At 48.6% G+C, this 26,148-nt stretch overlaps 1 protein-coding gene across 2 annotated transcripts; it reads left to right on the top strand.

Moving 5' to 3' along the window:
- Nucleotides 1-374: 374 nt before the first annotated feature.
- On the top strand, nucleotides 375-24,210 carry LOC137095408 (BTB/POZ domain-containing protein KCTD5-like). Of its 2 annotated transcripts, XM_067462039.1 has the most exons (7): nucleotides 375-801; nucleotides 19,376-19,484; nucleotides 19,841-19,932; nucleotides 20,337-20,432; nucleotides 20,562-20,687; nucleotides 21,550-21,608; nucleotides 23,180-24,210. In XM_067462039.1, exons 1-6 carry the CDS (start codon nucleotides 403-405, stop codon nucleotides 21,592-21,594), a joined length of 867 nt encoding a protein of 288 aa, XP_067318140.1. In that variant the 5' UTR covers nucleotides 375-402; the 3' UTR covers nucleotides 21,595-21,608; nucleotides 23,180-24,210. The 2 variants fall into 2 exon arrangements, with proteins under 2 accessions (XP_067318140.1, XP_067318141.1); XM_067462040.1 differs by lacking the exon at nucleotides 21,550-21,608.
- Nucleotides 24,211-26,148: the final 1,938 nt, after the last annotated feature.

Below are 26,148 nucleotides of genomic sequence, written 5' to 3'. Positions count from 1 at the left end.
TCATCATCATAATATTTCTTGACCGCCTCCCTGCACGGCTTGAGGCAGGTTACAACATGGCTCAAACACACGTTCATCTAATTCTTTAAACTACACATATTAAAACATAATATCAAGGCAGAAGACCCCACAATATCTGCCTTGAACTGCCCACACTGCCATATGTTCCAGTTCAAAGCAGATAATGTGGGATTTTATTCAGCTGTGTGAAAGAAGCCATAGTCTCCCGAGCAGCAGGAAACAAGCCTTGCCCTGGGATCCTCCAGGTTTCCCTTTCCCTTCAGCCTTCTTCCTTGCTTTGGCCGGTCGCCGAGGAGATGCGCATGCGCCCTCGCTAGGGCCGCGCACGTCCTCGGCTCGGGGGACGCCTTTCGGGAGCGTCACTTCCGGCGCGCAGCCAAGATGGCGGCGGAGAGTTCTTGCGAGCTGCCCATGGCCCCTCCGCCGCCGGCCCCCCTCGGGCCTTCCTCCTCCTCTTCGTGCCGCCGCCGATGCTCTAGTTCCAGCTCCAGCGGCTCCTCCTCGTCGTCGTCCTCCTCGTCGTCGTCGCTGCTCTCCTGGGGCGGCCCTCCCTCGGCTTTGGTTTCTTCCGCGGCGGCGGCGGTGGCGGCTCCCCCCTGCCGTTTGGGCCCCGGCCCGGCCTCGGCCTCCTCAGCGTTGGGGGCGCCGTCGCCCGGGAAGTGGGTCCGGCTGAACGTGGGCGGCACCTGCTTCCTCACCACCCGGCAGACGCTCTGCCGCGACCCCAAGAGCTTCCTCTTCCGCCTCTGCCAGGCCGACCCCGACCTCGACTCCGACAAGGTGGGCATAGAGCAGGCCTGGGCAGACTTCAGCCCTCCTTCCAGGTGTTTTGGACTTCCACCATTCCTAACAGCAGCCTCAGGCCCTCTCCTTTCTCCGCTCAAATAATAAGACTTTATTTGACTCAGGGCGGATTCTAATAATAATAATAATAATAATAATAATAATAATTCAGCGTACATCATTCAAAAATACATCACACAGTCCTAGATGCTTCGGAAGTATTCGACTTGTGATTTTTTGATACGAAATCCAGCATATAGATCTCGTTTGCTGTGACATACTGTGCTTTTGTGTCAGTAAAATAATAGTAATAATTATATAAAAAATGTTATTTCTTACCCCTCTCCCCAGAGGGACTCGGGGCAGCTTCCAAGTGCCAAGGCAAATTCAATGCCATATGCAAGCATAAAAACACAGCACCATAAAAGTCACTTCTAGAGAGAGAGAATCAGCCATCTACAAAGACGTTGCCCAGGGGACACCTGAATGTGTTGCAATCCTGTGGGGAGGCTCCTCTCATGTCCCCAAATTGGATGACCTTATAGCAACACCAGAGGCACCCCAAGTGGCCAGCTACTGGTGAAAGGACATTTAATATAATGCCAAGTTTCTAAACTTTGTATTTTCACAAATACATCACAACTGTACGCTTGGTTCGCTCCTGATATGATAAATACATCATCATTAAATAGCGCGTATAAAATAGACTATGGGGAGGACAAATAATCAGACCTCATAAAGTGCAATAGCTATAAGTGCTGTTTAAATATATACTCTAGATATATAAAATATAAATGTAATAGTAGTTCTGTGAATGTGTAAACCCTTGGCAGGACATCAGTCAGGAAGGAGGCGGGTTTCATTACTCATCATAAGCTATGGAGCATAGATTAGTTTTTAAAGGTGTTTTTAAAAGGAGGGGAGGGAGGGGACTGTTCTAACTTGGATGGGGAGGGTATTCCAGAGAGACAGAGCAACCACAGAGACAAGTGTAAACATGACTACCCAACAAATCCCAAAGCAAACCGACACTGAACAAGAAATTATAACATAAGACTTACATTACACAAACAGTTAAACAGTAAAATTATATCAAACAATAAAATCATGAATCTCAAACATAGTGTCCATGGTGCTAGCCTACCTACCAGGGCTAAAGTGCAGTGATAATATCCGGTTGGAGGAGTATTAGCTGACTATCATTCTTTAGTCCTCCTCTTCTCCGTATGCTAGAAAGCACAAGTAGGTTTTATTGTTTTTGGAAGGAGAAGAGGTAAGGGAGGGCATTCTAGAGGTGATGGACAATCATGGAGAAGGCCCTTTCTCTCGTTCCCACCAGGGGTGGGACTAAGATTAGGGCTTCCTCTGCTGACAACAATGTTCAAGTTGGCTTATAAGGGGATATGTGGTTTTTCAAATAGCCTGGACCTGAACCATTTAAAGATAATGACCAGCACTTTGTATCTAGCCTGGAAGCAGACCAGCAGCCAGTGGAGCTGCCGCAACATAGTGGATCTCTCCCTGTGCAGAGCTCTGGTTAGTAATCTGGCTGCCGATCTCTATACCAATTAAAGCTTCCGAACTGTCTTCGAAGGGAGCCCCACATAGAGAGCTTTTTAGTAGTCCAAATGGGATATGACTAAGGCATGGACTACCTTGGCCACATCTGGTGCCTCAAGTTATGGGTGCAACTGGTACACAAGTATCTATCTATCTATCTATCTATCTATTTTCCCCTATGAACCTGTTCGGACCTTAAGATCTGCTGGTGAGGTCCCATCACTATCACAAACATGGTTGGTAGCGATCCCTCCGGCTTTGGAAAACCCTCCCCAGGGAAATTTTTGTTTATTTATTTATATCCTACTTTATCTCTTCATATGGAGACTCACAGCGGCTCACAATCAAAAATATTGCAATTTAAAAAATACAAATATAGTATATTATTATATATTATCAGTAGTATTATGTTTAATATGTTAGTATTATTATATTACAATATTATATTATAGTTATTAGTATATTGTATTCTATTATACTAACATTGTTAATATTTGTATATATAATCTATTAGCATAACACAATATTAGTAGTATGTATTATTATATTGTACTATACCCCTATAGTGCAATATTATTAGTTATAGTACATGTAATATATAATGTAGAGCAGGTGTGCTGTTACGCCCAGACGCTTTAAAATAAAACTTGGACGTGCTGCTATCTAGGTCTGGGTGAACTGCTGGGGTCTTTCTTTAGAAGATTGAGCTTCCTTGAATAACTGAGTCCACTTCAAGTTTGAAACATCAAATAGGGTATTTATTCACGAAGTCCTGGTAGACTTGGCTCAGCTTATCAATATTACAAAACAAACAGTCAATTGGGGTTCAATAATTGAGGCAATCTTTCTCCAAAAAGGGTATAACTTTCTCCAAAAAGGGTATCTCTATAACTCTAGATAATCCTCTATAACTATCTAAATAGTTCTCTTTTAATCTATCTATCTCTAACTAAATAACTCAATCAAACTCAATTGTTTTCTATCTATGACTCAGTTACTCAGTAAATCTATCTATCTATCTATCTATCTATCTATCTATTGGTCTCAATTGTTTTTACAATGGTATCTTCGGAGGTACCTGTCTGCCAACAGCACATCATGGATTCTTCCTTAAGACTGAAGGGACAGGGAAACCTCCAAAATGGCTGCTTCTACCCTGGAATCAGGGGCAGGGTCAAAGAGCTACTCTTTGGCTAATCATTGCAGAGGGCCTGCAAACTGGCTTTCCTACCTCTGGCTGCTAACTTTTTAGGCCTTGCAGAGGCTGCAGCAGCCTGGGAAAAACACAAGGAGAGGCTGTTTCCAGCAACTTAAAGGTAATGCAAAACCCATACTCCTGGTAGACAGAACACTCCCCGCTTAAATTTCCCAGGATCTGGAAATTTACCACTTAAATATATACAAACACCTTTGTATACATAACACTAAAACAGTAAAAACATTAAACACTATCCATGAGCAATACAAGATCGCTGATTGGCCTGTCCAGGACAGACATTTTGTCCTTGTTGTAAGTCTTTAATTGAACTTTCCTGACCTTACAATCAGGGCAAGGAAAAGTCTTTAGTATGGTGCCCATGGGCCAAGCATGGCGGGGCAAGTCTTTGTCCTTTCATGGTAATAACGAACAAGCAACAATGCAATGGGACTATTGGGGGGTATGATAATAGGGTTTTTTACACATATCTTAAGTTTAGCCTTAGCTAACCTTCCTCCCACTCCCAAAATACCCTCCCTAGAAGACTGGCTCTGGCCCGCTCCACGTTTGAGACCAGGCCCGTGATCTCGATAATATCTGATTGCTGCTCAGGTTGCGGCACGGAAATATTGACCTCATACTCCTCCATGATGGAACACACCAGCTGGCCCTTGGCCCCAATCAGGGAATTGTGCAGTTTGGCTGGAATGGAGACGTCCACTTCTTTTATGTTAGCCAGCTCCTTCTGGATCGCCAGGATGTGGTCCCGGGCACCTTTGCAGTTGACCTTCTTCCCAGTTATCAGGATTATCTCCGAGTTGCTGTTTTCTATGGGATGCGGACAGAGACTTTGTGCTGATCCTTGATGCGGTTGATGTTGGCTCCATTTTTCCCTATCAGATGACGGTGGAACCTCTGATCGATGAGCACTTCAGTGTAATCCATGTGACTAAGCAAGTCCCAGATGATCTCTTGTATCTGAGCCTGAGCCAACTCGACTTCTTCGGTGGCTCCTTCTAATGTGATCTTCTCATCACCATCAGTGAATTCAATGTGAACCTTGGGAAGTTGTTGGGTAATCCTGCCAATGTTCTGTCCTTTCTTTCCAATTATAAAACGATGTAACCAGGCTTGGACTGTTACTTCAGCTACTATTACACCAATCTTCTCTAGGGACCAGAGTCTTTTCTCTGCCATGTTCCTGTTGTTTGGCAAAGTGGGCCTATGTGACTTAAAAGGCAGAGGGGCTATCCAATTTCCCTCTGGACTTCGAGAGACTTCAGAGTCCATAATATCCAAAGACCTTTGTTCATATTTTGAGAGTGCTGGGGCTTCATCTCTCTCAGAAACCTCAAAGATGGAGGAACGCTCTGGAGCTATTCCTTGACAGCAGACTGAGATATGACTCAGGCAACTGTGCATAAGCGTTGGACGTCCACCTTTAAGCAGGTGTGCTTGCTTGGAGTCCATTGATGATGGAGGGTGTATCTTGTTTATGCACACTGGGCCTATGGCTGTCCAGCTTAATGGCAGTTGTTGTGCAATGAGTGCCCCTGGAGGTCCCTTAACTTGGTAATTCACGCAGAACAAACTCGGGCAGTCCGAAGCAAGCAAAAGGGCAATGTCCACATCTGGCAGAAAAGCTGGTATGGCATTCTTCAGCCTTCGCAGATGAGGATGGGCCTCCACAATTTCTCGGGTAACAATCTGCTTTTTGTTCCGAGGGATGGAGGAACCTTCAATCAGGTCTGGCAACTTGAATTGTCTCTTTTGGTTGCAGGAGGAAACAACAAATCCGGAAGCTATGCGACTCTGCAACTTCTTCCTTCCTGCACACGTTGACATAGTGTAGACGACCATCTTGGTTTTTAGGTCGAACATTTGGAGTAGCTAGGGAAGCGTCGCTCTGTGAATCCAAAGCCACATAAAGTCTCTTTTTAAGCCAAGGGCTCTTGGCTGGATACACATCTGCCAGGCAGATGGGATGGCAGACTCTGAACTGATGCGCGTCAGAGCACAGCTCAGTGCAGGCGACTGCTGGAATATCTTCCTGCTTGTTGGTGGCTTTTCCTTTGAAGACGTGTCTCCTTTGGTGTGGGAGACAGCGTTGGAGTTGTGCATTGCGGTGCAATGCTTGGGGCTGTTGCACTTTTCGCACTTGATGCTTTCTTTGCACTTGGACGCGAAATGTGGAATTGCTCCACAGCACCTAAAGCAGATGCCCTGCTTTTGGACCAACTGTTATCTTTCTTTGTATGGCTTCTTGCCAAATTCCCGGCAGTTGGCCAAACTGTAGGGCTTCTGATGAATGGGACAGAGCACCTCTTTCACCTCCGACCTGGGTTCGTCGTGTTGAGTTTCAACCACCTTTACACTGGTCTTTTGGCCTCTCTAGGTGGTTTCTTGTCCACTTTAGGAGCCTTCTCTGGCTGGATCCCTTGGTACAAGGTGGGAAGGCCTGTTTGTGGATCTTTCCTTTCTCTGGCTGCACTGGTGATGAACTGGACCAGATGGGAGAATGGAGGGTAAGCCTGAGAATGGGCCTCATTGTAGTTGAAAACTTCCTTCCCCAAGGATTCTTGGATGGTGAAGGGAAGCTTACTCAGGATCTGCCGCTGAGACAGGTACTGATCGAGGCACTTGAGACCAGGCAGCTCTGGAATCTCCTTGGCCGACTCTAGCTCCGCTCTCCACCTCCTCACAACTGGCTTTTACCTTATCTGGCCATCCCTTCTTTCCCCAATATTATTACTCCTCCCAATCCGGCAGTTTCGGCAAAGGGGCTATCTCTCTGCCATAAACTATTTCGAACTGGGACTTCTCCGTTGATGCGTGACAGGCTCCGTTATATGCAACTTCTGCATATGGAATAAGATCTGCCCAGTCGTTCTGGCAATGATTTGTGTATGTCCTTAGGAACAACCCCAACGTCTGTTGAGTGCCTTCGACCCCTCCATTTGCCATGGGATGGAATGCTGAGCTTAGGGTCCTTTCTACTCCTAGCAACTGCATGAACTTCTCCCAGAATTTTGCTGTAAACTTTACCCCTCGATCGCTTATGACCTCATCAGGACACTCTTGTAGCCGATATATGTGTTTTATGAAAAGTTCAGCTAACTTTTCTGTGGATGGCAGTTTGGGCAGTGCCACGAAATGCGCCTGTTTCGAAAATAAATCCAGCACTGTCCAGATATAGCATTGGCCCCGGCTATTAGGAAGTTCGCCCACAAAGTCCATGGTGATCACACTCCATGTCTTTGATGGCTCTGCCACCCTCTGTAACAACCCTGTCGGCTTTTGTGTGGGCACTTTGTTCCTCGCACATGTGTGACATTGGGATACATACAATTTTGTGTCACCCCTCATCCCGGGCCACCAACATTGCCGTGCTAGTAATTTCAGGGTCTTGGTAACCCCCAAGTGTCCTGCCCCCTTACTGTCATGGCATCTTATTATCATTTTCCCCCGCAGGCTTCCTGGGATGTACACTTTCCGGTTCACAAATCCCAATCCACCCTTCCATTCCACCTTTTTCTTGTTTTTCTCCAGCCACTCGTCCCCCTTGTACACTTGTTTTATCTCCTCCTCCCATCCCCCGTCTCTGCTTTCTACTCCCACAAGCCTCTGGCTGCGTTCCGCCTATGCCCTGGTCTGCACTGCCATGCCCCACTGTAGTTCTGAGAAAATACTCCCCCTTTGGTCTTGCCCCCTCCCCTCATCCTTCGGCATATGCGACAGTGTATCTGCCATGATGTTTTGCTTCCCCTTGTGGAATTTCAGCTGGAAATCAAATCTCCTGAAGTATTGAGCCCACCTTATTTGTTTTGCTGACAACTTCCGGGGTGAAGTGATATATTGTAGGTTTTTATGGTCAGTCCATACCTCAAAGGGTATACCGCTTCCCTCTAATAGGTATCTCCAAGTCTCCAAAGCTTTTAATATCGCTAGCGCCTCTTTTTCCCACACCGGCCAGTTTCGCTCAGCTTCGCTGAACTTTTTTTGATATGAACCCACATGGCTTCAACCTACCCTCCGGATCCTTTTGCATCAACGCTGCCCCATAGGCCCAGTCTGATGGGTCACAATGAATCTCGAACTGCTTGGTCAGGTCAGGATGGACCAAGATAGGCTCTTCTGTGAACCTGTGTTTCAGTTCCTCGAAAGCTCTCTGGCATTCTACTGACCAAACCAACCTTGCTCCTGGAGACCGCACCTTGACCATCTCCCCCTTCCGCTTTGTCTTCAGCAATTCAGTGAGGGGTAGCGTCAATTGTGCAAAATCCTTTATAAAGGCCCGATAAAAATTTGCAAACCCCAGGAACGACTGCAACTGCTTGCGTGTCTTAGGAGGCTCCCACCCCTTCACATCCTCTACCTTTGAAGGGTCCATCACCACCCCTCCCTGGGAGAGCCTGTACCCGAGGAAATCTATCTGTTCCTTTGTTGTTGTTGTTCATTCGTTCAGTCGTCTCCGACTCTTTGTGACCTCATGGACCAGCCCACGCCAGAGCTCCCTGTCGGCCGTTACCACCCCCAGCTCCCTCAAGGTCAGTCCAGTCACTTCAAGGATGCCATCCATCCATCTTGCCCTTGGTCGGCCCCTCTTCCTTTTGCCTTCCACTTTCCCCAGCATAATTGTCTTCTCTAGGCTTTCCTGTCTCCTCATGATGTGGCCAAAGTACTTCAACTTTGTCTCTAGTATCTTTCCCTCCAGTGAGCAGTCGGGCTTTATTTCCTGGAGGATGGACTGGTTGGATCTTCTCGCAGTCCAAGGCACTCTCAGAACTTTCCTCCAACACCGCAGCTCAAAAGCATCGATCTTCCTTCGCTCAGCCTTCCCTAAGGTCCAGCTCTCACATCCGTAGGTGACTACAGGGAATACCATGGCTTTGACTAGGCGGATCTTTGTTGCCAGTCTGATGTCTCTACTCTTCACTATTTTATCGAGACTGGACATTGCTCTCCTCCCAAGAAGTAAGCGTCTTCTGATTTCCTGGCTACAGTCTGCATCTGCAGTAATCTTTGCACCTAGAAATACAAAGTCTGTCACGGCCTCCACGGTTTCTCCCTCTATTTTCCAGTTGTCAATCATTCTTGTTGCCATGATCTTGGTTTTTTTGATGTTTAGCTGCAACCCGGCTTTTGCGCTGTTCCTTATTATTTATATATTTATTTATTTATTTCAAAGCTTTCTATACCGAGCTTCTCAACCTCATTGAGGGACTCAGCCTGATTTCCAACCATAAAAACATATACAGTCATTAAAATATCATATATCACAATTACAAAAATAGCTTTAAAATAACACTATGTATAAACTACAGTGGTCAGTCGTCATATTTAAAACAGGTCTACATTGTCTTCCATCCAGAGTTCTAGGGTGTTGTCTCATTCATCGAATGCCTGACTCCTCAGCCACCTCTTCACCCGTTTCCTAAATGTTAGGATGGATGGGGCAGTTCTGGCCTCTAGTGAGTTGTCGGGCCACCACCGAGAAGGCCCTGTCCCTCGTCCCCACCAGGCGCGCTTGCGAGGCCGGTGGGACTGAGAGCAGGGCCGCTCCAGATGATCTTAATAGTCTTGATGGTTCGTAGGGGAGAATACGTTTGGAGAGGTAAACAGGGCCGGAGTCATTTAGGGCTTTATAGGTCAACACCAGCACTTTGAATTGTGCTCAGAAGCTAATTGGCAGCCAGTGGAGCGGAGTGGTGTGCTCCCTGTACCCAGCCCCCGTTAGTAATCTGGCTGCCACGCATTGCTGCAGCTTCCGGGCAGTCTTCACGTAGAGATCGTTGTAGTAATCTAAGCGGGATGTAACCAAAGCATGTACTACCGTAGCCAAGTCAGCCCTCCCAAGGTATGGACGCAGGTGGCGCACAAGTTTTAATTGTGCGAATGCTCCCCTGACCACCGCTGAGACCTGGAGTTCCAGGCTCAGCGATGAGTCCAGGAGAATTCCCAGACAGCGTGCCTGAGCTTTTAGGGGGAGTGTGACCCCGTCCAGCACAGGCTGTAACCACGTACCCTGTTCGATCTTATGACTGACCGGGAGTACCTCTGTCTTGTTTAGATTTAGTTTCAATCTGTTGTCCCTCATCCAGTCCGTGACAGCGGCCAAGCACCGGTTCATGACCTGAACAGCCTCCTTAGTGGCAGGTGGAAAAGTGTGATAGAGTTGGACATCATCTGCGTACAGATGACATCGCAACCCAAAACTCCAGATGATCTCCCCCAACGGCTTCATGTATATGTTAAACAACATAGGAGACAGTATTAAGCCTTGCGGGACTCCACAGTGCAATGACCGAGGAGTCAAGCAGGAGCCCCCTAGTGACACCTTCTGGGAGCGACCCTCGAGAAAGGACCGGAGCCACTGCAAGGCAGTATCCCCAAGACCCAGTTCTTGGCGAAGATCATCCACTAAGGCGACCAAGGCTGTCTCAGTACCATGTCCCGGCCTAAAGCCAGACTGTGACGGATCTAGATAGTCCGTGTCCACCAGGAATTCCTGGAGTTGTGAGGCCACCACACGTTCCAGGACTTTGCCCAAGTAGGGGAGATTGGAAACTGGCCGAAAGTTGACGAATTGAGTGGGGTCTAGTGATGGTTTTTTCAACAGCGGTTTGATGACAGCTTGTTTTAAGTTGGCTGGAATCTTGCCTTCCCGAAGGGAGGCATTAACCACCACCTTTACCCACTCTGCCAAACCCCCTCTGGCTTCTTTTACCAGTCAGGAAGGGCAGGGGTCTAGGATGCATGTGGTAGGTCTCGCCTCTCCCAGAACCCTGATGACCTCGTCGAGTTGAACAGATCAAAACGAATCCAACAAAACTGGACAAGCAGATGCTTGAGTTACATCCTCAGAGACTGCCGTTAATGTGGTGTCAAAGCCCGCGCGGATCAAAGCGACTTTGTCCGCAAAGTACTGAGTAAATGCTTCACAGCGCGCTGCCGAGTTGTCAGGGACCCACTCGAGGTAGGGTTCAACAACCCTCTGACTACTCGGAACAGCTCTGCCGGACGGTTCCTTGCGGACGCAATATTGGCTAAGTAGAAAGCATTTTGCGCGGCCTCTATTGCCACGCCATACGCCCTTAGATAAAGGCGTAGGCGTGTTCAGTTTGGCTCGCTGGGCTCTTTCCTCCACACGCTCTCTAGCCACCTCTTTGTTTGCTTTAGTTCCACCAGCTCCTCGTTGAACCAAGGGGCAGGTTTCGCTCAGCGACTTAAGAGGGGGCGCTCTGGAGCAATCTTGTCTATTGCCCTAGTCAGTTCCCTATTCCAGTGAGCAACTAGGGCATCGACAGAATCACCATCCAAGGCAGCGGAAACATCCCCAAGAGCCATCAGGAGTCCTTCTGGATCCATAAGCCTCCTGGAGCGGACCATCTTAATGGGTCCACCACCCCTGCGAAGGTTAGAAGTTGCAACCAGTCTAAACCTGATCAGATGGTGATCGGTCCACGGCAAAGGAGAGATTGACAGCTCCTCCACACCGCCACCTTCTTCCCAGCCCTGACAGAAGACCAGGTCAAGTGTGTGTCCAGCACAGTGGGTAGGGCCAGATACTAGTTGGGGCAGTCCCATAGTTGCCATGGTGGCCATGACGGCCTGAGCCGCTCCTGAAAGAGTGGACTCCGCATGTACATTGAAGTCCCCCAGCACTACAAGCCGCTGGGACTCCAATGCCAGGCCGGAGACCAACTCTGCAAGCTCAGGTAGGGCGGTTGAGGTGCAGCGGGGTGGTCGGTACACCAACAACAGCCCTATTCTGTCTCAGTCTCCTAGCCTCAGATGGACACATTCAAACAAGGTCGACTGTAAGGCTGGGCATCTGATCAAGGAGATGGAATCTTTATAGACTATTGCAACTCCGCCTCCCCGCCCCCTGGGTCTCGGTTGGTGCTGCACAGCATAACCTGGTGGGCAGAGCTGGGTGAGGTTCACCCCTCCAGCCTCGTCCAGCCAGGTCTCCGTGATGCACGCCAGATCTGCCTTTTCGTCCAGTATCAGATCCTGGATGGTTGATTTTTTCCCATTGACAGATTTGGCATTCAACAGCACCACCTTCAATGCAGGAGTACCGTCTACCTTGGAACCCACATTTACCAAGTCAGGAGAACATTTTGGAATTTTCCTTAAAGTTTGTTCACGAATTGGCCGAATTGGTTTTTTATCTCTCCCTTTCCCGTATCTCCTCCTCCCCATCATAACCTCTATGGGGGCCCCCCGAGGACTGGAACTCTCCCCCTCCTTACCAACCCCTTTCTTTACATCATGACACTCTAGTATTGCACTGTTATATAGCATATCATTAACCCGGCCCGTTGTCAAAATATCAATTTAATCGTTCTTATCGTTCCACTCTTCTGATTCATAAAACCACCTCCAATTTTCCCCGGCCATTCGACCATTATTGGAGAAGATTATAAAGTGTGTGATGTAAAGTGCAAATGTAAGCTTAAAACGACAGCCCACAAGTAACATTGAAATTAGCAGTCCACAGGAGTTCCTCCGTTAATTAAAGTGCTATCCCATCGTCTGTTGCAAAAGCATGAAGAGGGGTAAGATTACAAAGGCCTTCGTATTACAGTGCAATAATATTGGAAGAGTTCAGCAATTAACAGTATTGAATCCGCAAACAGTAAGGGTAAGGGAAGTGGAGGTGCAATTTGTAAAAACAAAGTCGTTTGGGAGGTACTAGCAGCTACTAATGGCCTTCAGACCACCTGCAGATGTTGGTAATCTTTCAGTAGTTAGATGAATCAGAACCGCCCCAGTCTACAATTACACTACACCCTATTAAATCCACTACCAAATTAAAAACGCAGAGATAATACTGAAAATTAATCAAGTGAGTCAGACAGATCTAATTCCCTAGCCGCAGAGGTTTCCTATTGGATGGAAGAAGGACGACTGACCCTTGGCAAGCCGAGGATATATGGTGTCAGATGATAACTGACGGTTGGATACAAAAACTAACAGATATTAACAAGGATTAAGGCGCAGCTTCACAGTTAGGAGTAGCTTCACAAATAGGTATCAATAAACAGCTTCACAGACCAGGAGAGCAGCTTCACAGATAGAAATCAAGAAGGCTGCTTCCGAGCCTAGAGGAGTAGCTCTACACACTGTGTTCACAAGAAGCAGCTACACAAATAGGTCTCCAGGGAGCAACAACATAGGCCAAAGGGGCGGCTTCACAGAAGGATATTAAGAGAACAGCTTCAGAGTCTGGAGGTGCAACTCTCCCACCCTGAGTTCTCAAGAGCAGCTTCACAGTATAATCCAGAGTCTAATTAGGGTAAAGGTTGCTCCACACGCCACCGAGCCATCACCGTGCCGGGCCCTTGATGGTCAGAACACAGGGCAGGTAGAAGCCACGTAGCTCACGAATAGAGCCTAATGGAGGGCACGTTACTCATGAGTAGAGACCACTGTCTCGGCTTCTGAAAACGGAGCCTCCCAGCTCATGTGAGTGCACCAAGTCACCCGAAGCACCTAAAGGCCACAGTCTCAGAAGTTCCCCTCCTATGCAGCCCCCGCTTCAAAGAACTCCGCCACTGGGAGCCGCCAAATGTTTTTCACGGCAAGGCCCACCTCATCGCTAGGGAAGAGCCCTGGGGAGGTTGCTGGCAAGGATCGGCCGACATATTGAATTCGCATTTGGGCAGTTTTGCAAACAGCTTTGCCTCCCTCAATTTCTGAAGTACCTCCCTCACTAATTTGATGTGGGCTTGTCTATCGTGGCTGAATATTATCACATCATCTACGAAGCAGAACACCCCATGGTACAACAATGGATGCAGCACCTCATTGATCATTTGCATAAATGCTCCTCCCAAGCCTTTTATCCCGAAGGGACACACACAGTACTCAAAATGGCCGAATGCACAGGAAAAAGCAGTTTGCCACCTGTCTTCAGGCCGTATCCGTAACTTATGGTAGGCCTCGATCAGGTCAATTTTTGTGAACACCCGTGCCTCTGATAGTCTCAATAATAAGTCCTTGGTTAGAGGCAACGGGTAAGTGTTGGTTGTGCTCACTGCGTTCAGCCCCCTATAGTCCACACACAACCTCAGTGAGCCGTCCTTCTTGTGCCTAAATAGCACGGGGCCCCCCAATGGGGATTCAGACGGTTCTATGAACCCTCGGGCTAAGTTCTTATCTATGTACTTCCTCAGCTCCTCCATCTCTCTCGCCGACATAGGGTATAATCTACTCCTAGGTAGATTAGCGTCTTTGTTGAGTTCAATCTTTACCTCCACCCTTCTCGGAGGAGGGAGCTGATCTGCCTCCTTCTCATCAAATATGTCCGCAAAGTCCCGATATTCAGGAGGGATCTCCTGCACCCAGTCTGTCATGGTCCCCTCCCCTCTACAGCACTCTCCCTTCTGCGCCTCTTGGAAACTCAGGCTGCCCTTCCTCCAATTGACCTGCGGGTTCGCTTCCTTCAACCACGGCATTCCCAATATCACATTATAAGTCACCATTGGGGACACTACAAATGTTATGCCGCCTTCCCAATTCCCTATCTTGTACTGCACCTTCTCCACCTCGAATTGCGCCGGAGTCCCGGCTGCTACTGATCCGTCCATCTGGGAAAATGCTATAGGGGCTGGCAAGACTGCCTTCTCACATTTCAGCTTATCTGCTAACTCTGGGGCCATGATATTCCTGAAGCATCTGCAATCGATGAGGGCTTTGCAACTAGCCCACTTACCCTCCCCTTCTAGCCTTATTGGGAACACCAGCATTTCTAGGCTGTGACTCACCAGATCCCCCACTGGGGCCCCGTGAGGGATGCTCTCTTCTGCTCTCTTCCCAGCACCCGATTTAGGCTTGGGCTGAGGGGGTTCCCCCCCTTTGTGCTGCCAACAACTCGCAGCCCTATGCCCCAAACGACCGCACACAAAACATCCGCTCCTCTACCCCTTGGATCCTCCAGCCGGCTCCTTCCCGGTTGGGCCTCTCCGTCCTCCGACTCTCCTCCTTGGCTCTTGCTTGCTGCAGCGGTGCCCCCCAATGCCTCCTGAACTGGGCCAGCATCGTCTCAATGCGGCCAGCCAGCTCAATCCATCCACCGATCGTCTCTGGGTCATCGCAATGGAGCGCCCAAGATAAGATCTCCTTCCGCAGCCCTTCTTTAAATATTTGGACTTTTGTGACGTCAGACCACTCGGGCACCTTTTCTGCCAACAATTGGAATTCTTCCACATATTCGGACACGGATCGCTGGCCTTGGTTTATGGTCTGCAACTTTTTTCTCACTCTCTCAAGCGGGTCTCAGAAGCACGCTTCCATCGCTGCTAGGAGCCGTCTCGTGGATTCCAGGCACGGATCATGCCTGGCATGGAGCTGGACATACCATTCTGCTGCTCCTCTCCTCAGCACTGCGCCCACTGCCCGCACTCTGCCGGCTTCTGACCAAAAGGTAAGTGTGTTGTCCTCCAGATAGCCCCTCACCATGGTCAGAAAGAAATGGAGGTTCCCGGCCTCGCCTCCAAACTCCACTCTCAGTTCCTCCCTTCTCTGTTGGTAGAAAGGGGGTTGCACCTCCCGGCTATCCGCTCGCGGTGGCCCCCCTTGAGGTCCTGGTTGCTCAGGAGGCAATTCCCGTCGCCCTGTGCCGCGCCCAGCTTCGGCCGGGGGCACCAGGAGCGTCTGCTGGGATGTTTGTGCAAGACTCCGTGGTCATCCTTCTTACTCGTCACTCTCCGTCCCAGCTCTCCAACTCGCCTACCTCTTGGGCCGTGCCCCGAGTTCTCGGTCACTCCTCTCCTCCGTACTCCACACCAACTCCCCCCGGGGTCGTGGATCCTCCACCAAGGGAGCCAGACGGTCCATCAGTCTCGACATCACTGCGAGGGTGGTTTCCATGGCCGCCACCTTCTCCTCTAGGTACTCCATCCTCTGCGGGGAGGGAAATTCTAGTCCTCTGCTCTCTCTTGCCGCCGCCTCTGGCCCCTTCACTCGCCTCTGGGTCACACCGTTGGGCCGGGCATAAGCGGTCGACGACGCCAATGCAGCCACTCTCTCCAATTCCTCCTCCGCATTCTCGAAAGGGGAAGCCGGTTCCTCCCCTGCTGGAATCTCTTCTTGTTCCATGAAGGCACCTCATCACAGCCGCGGGATGGTGCTGGTGAATCCTGGCTTAATGTCAGCTCACAACAGCCGTTCCCAATAATGACACAGGACTCCAATCCGTAATCAATCAGAAACTTTTACTGCTGGACGTTCGGACACAAAGAAAGCCAGGATTGACTAGCAGCCGCCGGTCAACCCTTATATACACTCCCCCACATTCGAAATCCCCTTTCCCGCCAGCCAAGAATCCCACACAACATTCCCGCCAAATGTCAACTGCTCCCCCCGAGGTCACCAGCTGCACAGTTCTTATCAGTGTTGTATGTCAGGATCCTGGTTTTTAGCGCCAAAACCAAAGGCCTGGAAACCGGCTCCTGACACATACTCCTGGGAGATGGAACAGTAGGAGTCCTCAAACTTGTAAAATAGAGGTCCAGGTCACAGTCCCTCAAACTGTTGGAGGGCCGGATTATAATTTGAAGAAAAAAAACATGAATGAATTTCTATTCACACTGCGTGTATCTTATTTGTAGTGCAAAAACACTTTAAAATACAATAATTAAAATGAAGAAGAATTTTAACAAATATAAGCTTATTAGTATTTTAATAGGAAGTGTGGGCCTGCTTTTGGCTGATGAGATAGAGTTGTTGTTGTTGTGTGCTTTCAAGTAGTTTCAGACTGAGGTTGACCCTGAGCGAGGGCTGGGCAAATGACCTTGGAGGGCCCTATCTGGCCCCCGGACCTTAGTTTGAGGATCCCTGATATAGACTATATAAAAGATTAGGAAAGTGCCCATACTCATGATCTTTAGGAAGGAACTGAAAACTTGGCTTTTTAAACAGGCCTTCAGCAATGGTGAAATGTAAGAATTTCTATTAACTATCAGTCAGATTTTATGGCTATCCTTACCAGAGCAATGGCTGGAATTTTTAATGTTGTTTAAACTGCTTTTATATAGAATTGTTTACTGATGTTTTGGTTGTTTTGTGTTTTTTGTTTTGTTTTAATTTGACATGTTATCTACCTTGTTTATATTATTGGTTATGTTTTATTTTATGATTGTAAGCCACTCTGAGTTTTTGTTTGGGAGATGCGGTGGGATATAAATAAAGTTTTATTTAATTTTATATATGTATGTATGTATGTGTGTGTGTGTGTATATATATATATAAAATGTTTATTTATATCCCACTTTTTCTCCATACGGAGACTCAAAGCTGCTCACAACTAAAAACATTGCCAACTTAAAGTATACGAATATTTAAGTGTTAAAACAGTTTTAAACATGATTAAAATCATATCAAATCACAACAGCCCCATATGATCTGAGAAACCTTTTTTAAAAATTGCCTGAAGGACAGCAGGGTGGGGGCCATTCTGACTTCCCCGGGAAGAAGAAGGGCGTTCCAGAGTTGAGGGGCATTTGCTGCCAGAAGGTAGGCCCATTCTTTTTCTCTTTCCCACCAATTGAGCTTGAGATGGAGGTGGGAACGAAAGGAGGGTAGTCATCCAGATGGGATATAACTAAGGCATGGACCACCATGGCCACATCTGGCTTCTGAAGGAACGGTGCAGTTGGCGCACAAGTCTTAATTGTGCAAAGGCTCTCCTGGGCCTCCAGGTTCAATGCTGAGTCCAGGTGGACCCCAAAACTGTGAACCTGTGTTTTCAGGGGGAGTGTGACCCCCATCCACCAAAGGCTATTCCCTGATCTGCTTTCCAACTGTCCAGGAGTACCTCTGTCTTGTCTGGATTAAGTTTCAATGTGTTTGTCTTCATCCAGTCCATTAGTGATGACAGGCACTGGTTTAGAATCAGGACAGATTTGGATATCATAAGAAATGCTTAACATCTCTGTGGACTTTGTTTTACTGTCTGTGCCTCAGTTCAGAGGGTTTCACCTCGCTTTCTGTCTCTGTGAGAATTGAATTTTGGAAAACATGTTTTGTTGTGGAAATAAGAATTGGGGATAAAGTTTCAACTGAGACCCCTCTCTCCTCTGATAATAAATAACTCTTTCAGGAGTAGATTTTACTTCCTAGAAATGGATTTCTCTCACTTCCTGGTGTCTCACCCCATTCTTCACTAGGAGTCGTTTGTACACCCGATGTTTGTAATTCAGGGACCCTGCGAACAGATTGGAAAGAAAAGGGTGCTTCTGCCATAGCTCTCCTCATTCTTCCTCCTGGAAAGAGGTTCTCCTTTCTTCTCTGGAGGTTTTTAAGCAGAAGCTGGATCGCCATCTTGGGAGGGATCAGATGGTGCCTCCCTTCCTGGCAAGAAGAAATTGGACTGGATGCTCTTTAGATTCTTTTACAACTCTAGAATCCTGCCTGAATCCCCCGAGGCCTTCCTTCCTGTGTTCCCTCTGCTGTACAAGAAGACATGGAGATGCTTTAATACTTGCCTCATTTTTAAAAAAATGAGTAGAGGGGTCTTCAACACTTGCTGTTTGCAGAAAGCTCCTTTAAATCTTAGTTGAATTTTAAAGTAAAGGAACCTGGAGAGATGAATCATAACTTCATGTGTTTGAACAGCACTAGAAGTCAGTGATAGAGAAAGAAGAGTGCCTGGGCTTGCGTAGAAAACACTGATTATGAAACACACAATGGCCATGTTTTCTATATTACTGATTTCCAGTACTCAGCGTTTTCTCTTCCTTTCTCCATTCCAGAAGTTATTTGTGATTACATTTTGGAAGAGTTGACTCTTCACGTTTGCAGGTTTAGTTTTTGCAGATTTGATTATTCATATCTCAACTTTTACGTGTTTGGACAAAAGGTTATCCCTTATTCGAAACAAAGGGCAAACCTTTTCATCCTTTTTCTACTTCAGAGGTTAGGCTCAGGATCCTGCCTTGCCTCCCTGCCCCTGATCCACCCCTGGGATCATATTGATCATGTCAGGGAGCCAATCTGGACTTGCCCAGGCTGTTGTCTTCAAGAACGTCCTGTTTCCCTTGTGTTTCAGATTTCACAATGTTTGCAGAGCAACACCTCTCACAAGCCCAATGCCATCTCCTGACAAACCAAAGGATTTCTGCTGGCAGGGATGGCAGGCAGGCAGGCAGGCAGGCTGGTGGCTCCCAGTTATGGCTATATGGACTACCCTGAAGCATGTTTCCATACTTGTTCTGGGAACAACAAGGGATTGTGGTTTGGATTGTTTCCATTGACAAAAGAAACAAACCAAGAAAATAATCTGGTTGGTCCAGGGAAGCCTTTAAACTTGGGATTCATTTCTCAGATAAAACTGTATGCCGCCCTTATTTTGGTTTGAAGGTCTATCATCATTGTTTTTATTATATTATTTAACCCCCCCCCCCCCCCGCCGCCTTTCTGCAAATAGGGACTCAAGGTGAATAACAACATTGCCATTCTTCATAGCAGCAGCAGCAGCAATAGTATCATTATTTCTATCCTACCTTTACCCCCCCCCCCCCAATAGGGACTCAAGGCAGTTAACAACGTTGTTGTTTTATTTCCACCCCCTTTCTCCAAATAGGGACTTAAGGCAGCTAACAAATAAATCAGCCTAGTAAAAATTAAAACCTTCCTCTGGTAAAAATTAAAACATTCCTGTGGTAGGTTGTCCTTAAAGAGCTAGATTCCATACATTTAGAAAACAAACAATGGGGTTTTTTCCATTCATAATCAACTCTGGGGGAAGGTTGTTAAAATGCGGACTAAGACACCAACTGAATAAATACCTTTCTTGTAAATTAGGATGAAACAGGTGCCTACTTAATAGACAGGGACCCGACTTACTTTGGGCCAGTTTTGAACTATCTCCGACACGGAAAGCTGGTTATCAATAAAGACCTTGCAGAGGAAGGTAGGTGTTATAACTGTGGAGGGAAAGTGGTTTGTGGGGAGGCTTTAGGTGGAATCTTCACTTCAGTAGCAAAGCGAGCAAGGCTTTCCAGTTTGGCAACTTCTTGTGACCTTTGCACCTTAATTTCCTGTACTGGGGCCTTTGATGGTGGTGGTGGTTTAGAAATGGGGCCTGGAGTTCAAATGACTGGAAGGTTGTGTTGCTGGGGCTTAGCAGTCCTGGGCAGCAGCTAGTTGCGATATCTTCCAATCCCTTGGGTTCATGTCATGCTGCCATTGCCTTCACCTCAGGGTTTCGGCCCTATTAAGTTCCAGGCAGGAAAGGCTCAAGGGCTAATGGAGATTCTTTTGTATCAGGTGTGCTTGAAGAAGCTGAATTCTACAACATCACTTCGTTAATCAAACTGGTGAAGGATAAAATAAGGGAAAGAGAGAGCAAAACCTCACAGGTGAGACCCTCTTTTAATCATTCCTATTCCTTTTGCACCTAGCATGTTGCTGGTGTTGGAAGTGCAGTTACAGGGTGCTCTGGGGCCTGTTCAATCTGGAGGCACTCATTTTTTCATTCAATCACTTCTGAGGCATGGTTTTGTCCGCCCTCCCTCCTTTCTCCTCCCTCCTTTCTTCCTTCTTTGTTTCCTTCTTTCCCTTCCCTTCTTCTCCCTCCCTCCTTTTTCATCCTTCCTCTTTCTCTTCCTCTTTCTTCCCTCCTCTTTTTCTCCCTCCCTCCTTCTGTCCTTGTTTCCTTCTCTTCTTTTCCCTTTCTTCCTCCCCTGCCTCCCTCCTTTCCTCCTTCCTTCCCTCCCATCTTTCCACCTTCCTTCTCTCCGTGTCATGTGTATTTCTCCCTCAGGTGCCCATCAAGCATGTTTACCGGGTGCTCCAGTGCCAGGAGGAAGAGTTGACCCAGATGGTCTCCACTATGTCTGATGGCTGGAAGTTTGAGCAGGTAGGGGACAGTGAGTCAGCTGCTGGGGACGAAGGACGAAGAGGGCAAGGAAGTATTTTGGGGGCACAGGGTTGCCTCCTGTTGCATTGGACAGAGCCCTTTCCCTGATCCTTTCTTCCTCTCTCCCAGCTGGTCAGCATCGGGTCTTCCTACAACTACGGGAACGAAGACCAGGCTGAGTTCTTGTGTGTTGTCTCCAAGGAGCTGCATAACACTCCCTATGGCATGGCCAGTGAACCCAGCGAGAAGGCAAAGGTGAGTCAAGGGACAAGGTGTGACCCCTACCTCTGGATAGCTCCCAGTGGCCTCTGAGCTGCTGCTGCTGCTGCTGTAAACACATGAAGCTGGTGCTTATGTTGGTTGCTGCCTTGGGTTCTGCTGATTTTCAAAATTAACAAGCTGTGTGTTAGATAATGCAAGACAGCTTGTTGCTCTGTTACTCAGTACCTTTGCTTTTTGATGGTCCCTCTCTTTGCAAAGAGGCAATGGGCTGCTCATTTGTGAAGGAAACACTTGAGACTTAGTTATGCTCTGTAGGCTTTATTTGTTAAAAAGACAGGTTCCAGCTAAACCAAAGACTTAGAGAAGGACAAAGGGATGTTGTGGGGTAGTCTTCCTGTCTTGAGGCTGCATCTGTGCATGTTTTTCTCTTTTCTTAAAAATATACTTCTTATAAAGATGAGTTGTCTTTCACCATGGCATAAAGCAGCTTGGTCTTGTGCTTGTGGCTGTGAGTGAACTTTGGCTAAGGAAAGAACACTGTAAGGAAGCGGAGCAAAAGAGTGTGTGTGGGGGTGGGGGGCAGGGAGTTACTCTGCAAGGCCTGGACTTTCAGGCCTTTCTGCTGCTGGCTTGGCTCCTGCACTGCTCTGTCTGGGACTGCCCCAGGACCAGCTCCTGGCTAGCCTTTCTGCAAAGAAGGCATTCCTTCCTTTGGGCCTTCCTTCCTTTGCACCGCAGGGCTCTCCTCTCATCGGTGGCCCTTCCTCCACTTAACACCCTCTCCCCTTTCTCTGCCCACGGCACACGGCACCAGCGCTGGCTTTGGCTTGACTCAACTTGCACTCTTTTTCTTTTCCTCCCTTTCCTTTCTTTACACTCGCTGCATGCCTTTCAGAGCGAAGACGAGGAGACGGAGTACGATGTGAATGACTCAGATTGAGTATGAGTGCCACGGTGAGCACTAGCAATCTGACCTTGCCCTCCATCGCTAGTGCATTGTGTCGTTGTGCTGTGGCTGCCTTTAACCCCTCCCCCCTCCAAGGCGGGGAACGTGCTTCTAGGCCTCCTTCTGTACCAAGTGTGTGCTAGTTAACTTCCATGGAAGTGTGCGTTGTGGCTTATTTTGCTGTGAAGGGAGTGAATCTCCATTGGGGGAGGCCTGAGACTGCTTTTGCTTGTATATCTAGTCCCCTCCCCCTGTTTTAGCACTGATGGAGAAGCAAAGAAGACACCAATGGGGTTGCACAGGAGATTAGTGTGGCCCTGTGAAGTAGCAACCAGTAGAATCCCTCCTGGGATCCTGTCAGATGGGAATGGACCAAGTGGCAAGATGTTGGCAGTTGTGCTACAAAGAGAGGGACATGCTGGCTGACATTTGGGGGAGGCAGCCCTAGGCCCCTTCTGCTGCCGCCAGTGGGACCTGGTTCTGCCTTGGCTGCCTTTGGGGTCTCTGGAACCTCAGTCGAAGCGCTCCTCCAGCCAGAGGCGGAGGAAAGGAGCTTGTCAGCAGGTAGGGGGCACCATCCTTCATTCAGGCACAGCTCAGTGGGAAGGGATCCTTGAACTGGAAAAGGCCCTCCTCAATGGAAGAAGGCCTCTTTCCACTCTACTCTTCCTTGGCCAGTCAACCATCCAGCCAGTGTTGGATTATGTGGTCTCCCTCCTTGTGACTCCTGACTGGCAGGGCTGCTCCTATGTCCCCAAGGCAGCTGTAGACCTGGGTCTCTGCCCAAGCACTGGGGAGGGAAGGAGGAATGTGTTAACTCTGATGAGGCAGATGGATGCTGGAGACGGTGGTTCTGCAAGGCCTTTGTCTTCAGTTGAAGACTGCAGAGCGGCCAGTGGAGACGCTGGAGATGGCACAAGCTGGGGGGAGGCAAGGGTCCCCCTGAGAGCACAGAGCTGCATGTGGGCTCTGGTCATCAGTAGGTGAGGGGTTTGAGAAAATGGGACTCTCCCAAGACTAGGCTCAGAAAATATCTGTTTTAAGTTCCCCAGTGAGCAATGTGTGAACAAGTCACAGTAATTGTTTGTGTAATCTCCCACTATAGCAGTGACATCTGGTCCTTTCTCCAGGCTATGGGGGAGCAGGTGAAATTTCTTCCTTTCTTTGGGTCTGTCAGTCTTCCATGGTCCCCTTCCTGTAGTGGAGAAGGGGCTGTGCCTGGCCCTGCACTGGGCCTCTCTGGGGCCGGTGGCTTCTCCACAAGCAGAGCTTCTATGATGGAGCAACCAGAGAAAATTGTACATAAACAGGAAGCCACATGAATCCAGTAAGCTTGTGCAGGGAGGGAGACTGCTAGGCCTGGGCAGCAGCCTGTCCAGTCAGCTTTGCAGGGATTGTGGCAGAAGGGCCTGGCCACTTTGTCTGCAGAGTGGTTCAAAGACCAGAATGGCTGGCTCCCTCCCTGGGATCGTAGAAATGGAGGGGCCTTTCTCCACTGCCCTTTGCCCTCTTTGTCCCAGCAGAGAGCCCTCCTAAGGCGCTTTGTCATCTCCCATTCCTCCCCCTTGTTCTCTTCCAGATCCTGCAGGAGCGAGGCTCCAGGATGTAGCTGTGCCCCGATGCAGAGCGGAGGATACCTTTCTTTGGAAAGATGGCCGGCACTGCCAGGGAGGCCCTCCTTCCTTGATCCCTTCTGCCAACCTGGACCTGGAACCTTCTCCAGAGGAGTGGCTGGGCCGGGGCCTTGGGAGCAGGCCCTTGGGGACAATGGGCACAGAACAGGGCCCACGAAAGGAGCAGAGTGGTCATTGTTGCCTCCACTGCACCTCCATCTGGAGGGACCTGGCCTGGGCCTGTTTGGCTGGACAGAGACTGATTTGGGTTTCCCTCCTTTGAGGCTGTTCCTGGGGAACCTACTTGGTGCTACATCCGAAACAGCCCCCCCCCCCTCCCCTCTTTTGTGCATCCCTTTTGGGCCTTCCTCTCTGTCTCTTGCAAGCCTGCAGTTTGTTTGGGCCTGGGGACCTTTCCCCGGCAAGGCGCATAAAGCCAGGCTTTGGGGAGCCCTATGGGGATGGAAGCCAGAGAGTTTTTGGCTGGGTCTCTGGCCCCAGCAGCCGGAAGGAGGGGTCCCTGCCCTCCAGATGTTTACAGTTATTTCTTCATTCTCTTGATCTATGCAGTTCTGGCATTTCGGCAAGGGAGCCCCTGCCTGCCGCAAACGCTTGTGGTTTCACGATGGAAGGTTTGTGTTGTTCAATGTGAAGAAAACACACAACTGGAGCCTTTTTTTTTAGTGCACTGTGCTTAAAGGACACTTTTAGCATGTTTTCCAGATAGGTTTTTAACAGAGCCTGTATTTATGCTCTGTTCTGTAGAGAAGCCCATGGCCTCTCCCAGGAGGCTTTCTAGCACTCTTGCCTGTGTCTGAGATGGTGGAATTAAACAGCTTTTGGGACTAGTTGCGAACATTTGGCTCCCAAAAAGGCGGGAAGCTCCGCTCCCATCAACTTGACTGTTCCTTGCAGGGAGCCCATGGCCTCTCCCAGGAGGCTTTCTAGCACTCTTGCCTGTGTCTGAGATGGTGGAATTAAACAGCTTTTGGGACTAGTTGCAAACATTTGTCATTTAGTCCATATATACTCGCTCCCTTATGGTGTTGCCTATTGTCTACACCAGGCATGGGCGAACTTCAGCCTTCCAGGCTTTTGGACTTCCAACACCCACAATTCTTTACAGCCTACTGGCTGTTAGGAATTGTGGAAGTCCAAAAAATCTGGAGGGCTGAAGTTTGCCCATGCCTAGGCTATCTGTCTGGAGTGTCAGATTGCTTTAAAAAGGGGGCCAGCATCTCATCTGCCACAAAGAGCAATGTCTCCCAATCTGGGTCCCCATAGACTATCATCGAGGTAATTATAAATAATAAACTTTATTTTTAACCCGACGTGTCTCCCCGAAGGGACTCAGGTATATAAGGAAGCCTTTCTAAAATATATCCCAAAAAGACTAAACCGGAGACAGAGCTCTTACTGAGGATTCAGTATTCCTCTGATTGAAATATATATATTATATATAATAGTACTAATAATATTGCAATATAGCAGATAGTACAATATATACTAATATTGTGCTATGCTAATATAATATATTGTATATACATATAATATTGTAATATAATAAAATATTAAATTCAATATAATATATAATAATATTGCAATATAATAATACATTAATTATACTACTGATAATATATAATTTCCTGTCGTAGTCACTGAATCGTACACTTGATATCTCTGCACATGCGCAGGCAGCTTTCGGAACCTTCTAGAAATAAAAGAATACTTTTAGACCCGGCTAACCCTGCCCCCCTCCTCCCTTGAGTATAATAACCCCGTGGGCGGGGTTAGCCAACAGTTCTCTTTTCCATGCTACTTCGGCAGCAGCTTGAGAACCTCTCTCCTCGCGAGTGTCTTATGATATTTGGTTTTGACTGGACTGTATTTTGACTAAGGCATCTGTTTAACGATTTGGATTTGTTCTATCACCAACTGTTATCGACCCGCTCCAACCTCGATCAACGGCCTGTTTGACTACTCTTCTTGCCTGTCGCCATGTCTACCTCCTCCTTCAAGAGGTGTGCAAACGCCAACTGCCCAAACACCTTCCCGGACACGGATGGACATTCGCTGTGTCTGGCGTTCTTGGGTGAGGGTCACCTCACCCAATCTTGTCCTGTGTGTCTAGCCTTTACCGCCCAGACATGGAAGAATAGGGAGTCGCGCCTCAAGGCAGCCCTATATGAGAAGGCCCTTTTAACCCCACCAATGGGGCAAGCCGTCAACCCTGCGGAGCCAATTTTACCTACCTTAAGCCGCGCTGAGCCCTTAACGAAGAAAAAGGCCAAGAAACCTAAAGATAAGGGCTCCCAAGATGGCCACAGGGTCACTCTGGCGAAAAAAACGGCTTCCAAAAACGCGGGAAGCTCTGCTCCCATCAACTTGGCTGTTCCTCGCAGGGAGCCCTCTTCGGGAGGCCCAGTGCTACCCCTGGTGGCAGCAGAAAGCGTTGCACAAACTGTAGGCAACGCAATGATGAGCCCTCGCCAACCGGGCGCGGAAGAGCCGGCAAGTGAAGACCCATTGGTTCCTGCTACGCCTGCCCTTCTAGCTCAGGAGAGCCGTATACTCTCCAAGGCTGAGGAGGCTCCGGCGCTCGAGGGATCTCCAACCACGCTGGTACCGATCCCGTCTGGAAGCCAAGCCTTCGGGGGTATTTACAACACCCTTCTCGTCCTTGCGGAGGCCCCTCCCATTCATGGAGCCGGCACGCCGATGCCGCTGGCCCTGGGCTCCTCTCCGCCATCGCCATCGCGATATCGGGAGAAGGGCCATGCTCGCATTTGGCCCCGCCCCCATCGGCCTTTTCCCTCTTGCCTTCCCATCAGCTGGAGCCTCCGAGATCCGCGCGCCTCCCATGTGGGCGCCCGAGGCGATCCCGGTCGCCGTCAAGAAGGAGTGGGAGCTCTCGGTATCGCAGGCACCGCTCAGG

Source organism: Anolis sagrei, chromosome Y, assembly GCF_037176765.1.
Source record: "Anolis sagrei isolate rAnoSag1 chromosome Y, rAnoSag1.mat, whole genome shotgun sequence".
Lineage (NCBI taxonomy): Eukaryota > Metazoa > Chordata > Lepidosauria > Squamata > Dactyloidae > Anolis > Anolis sagrei.
Note: the sequence above shows the minus strand (reverse complement) of the source record. Positions and strands in the feature narration are given on the sequence as shown.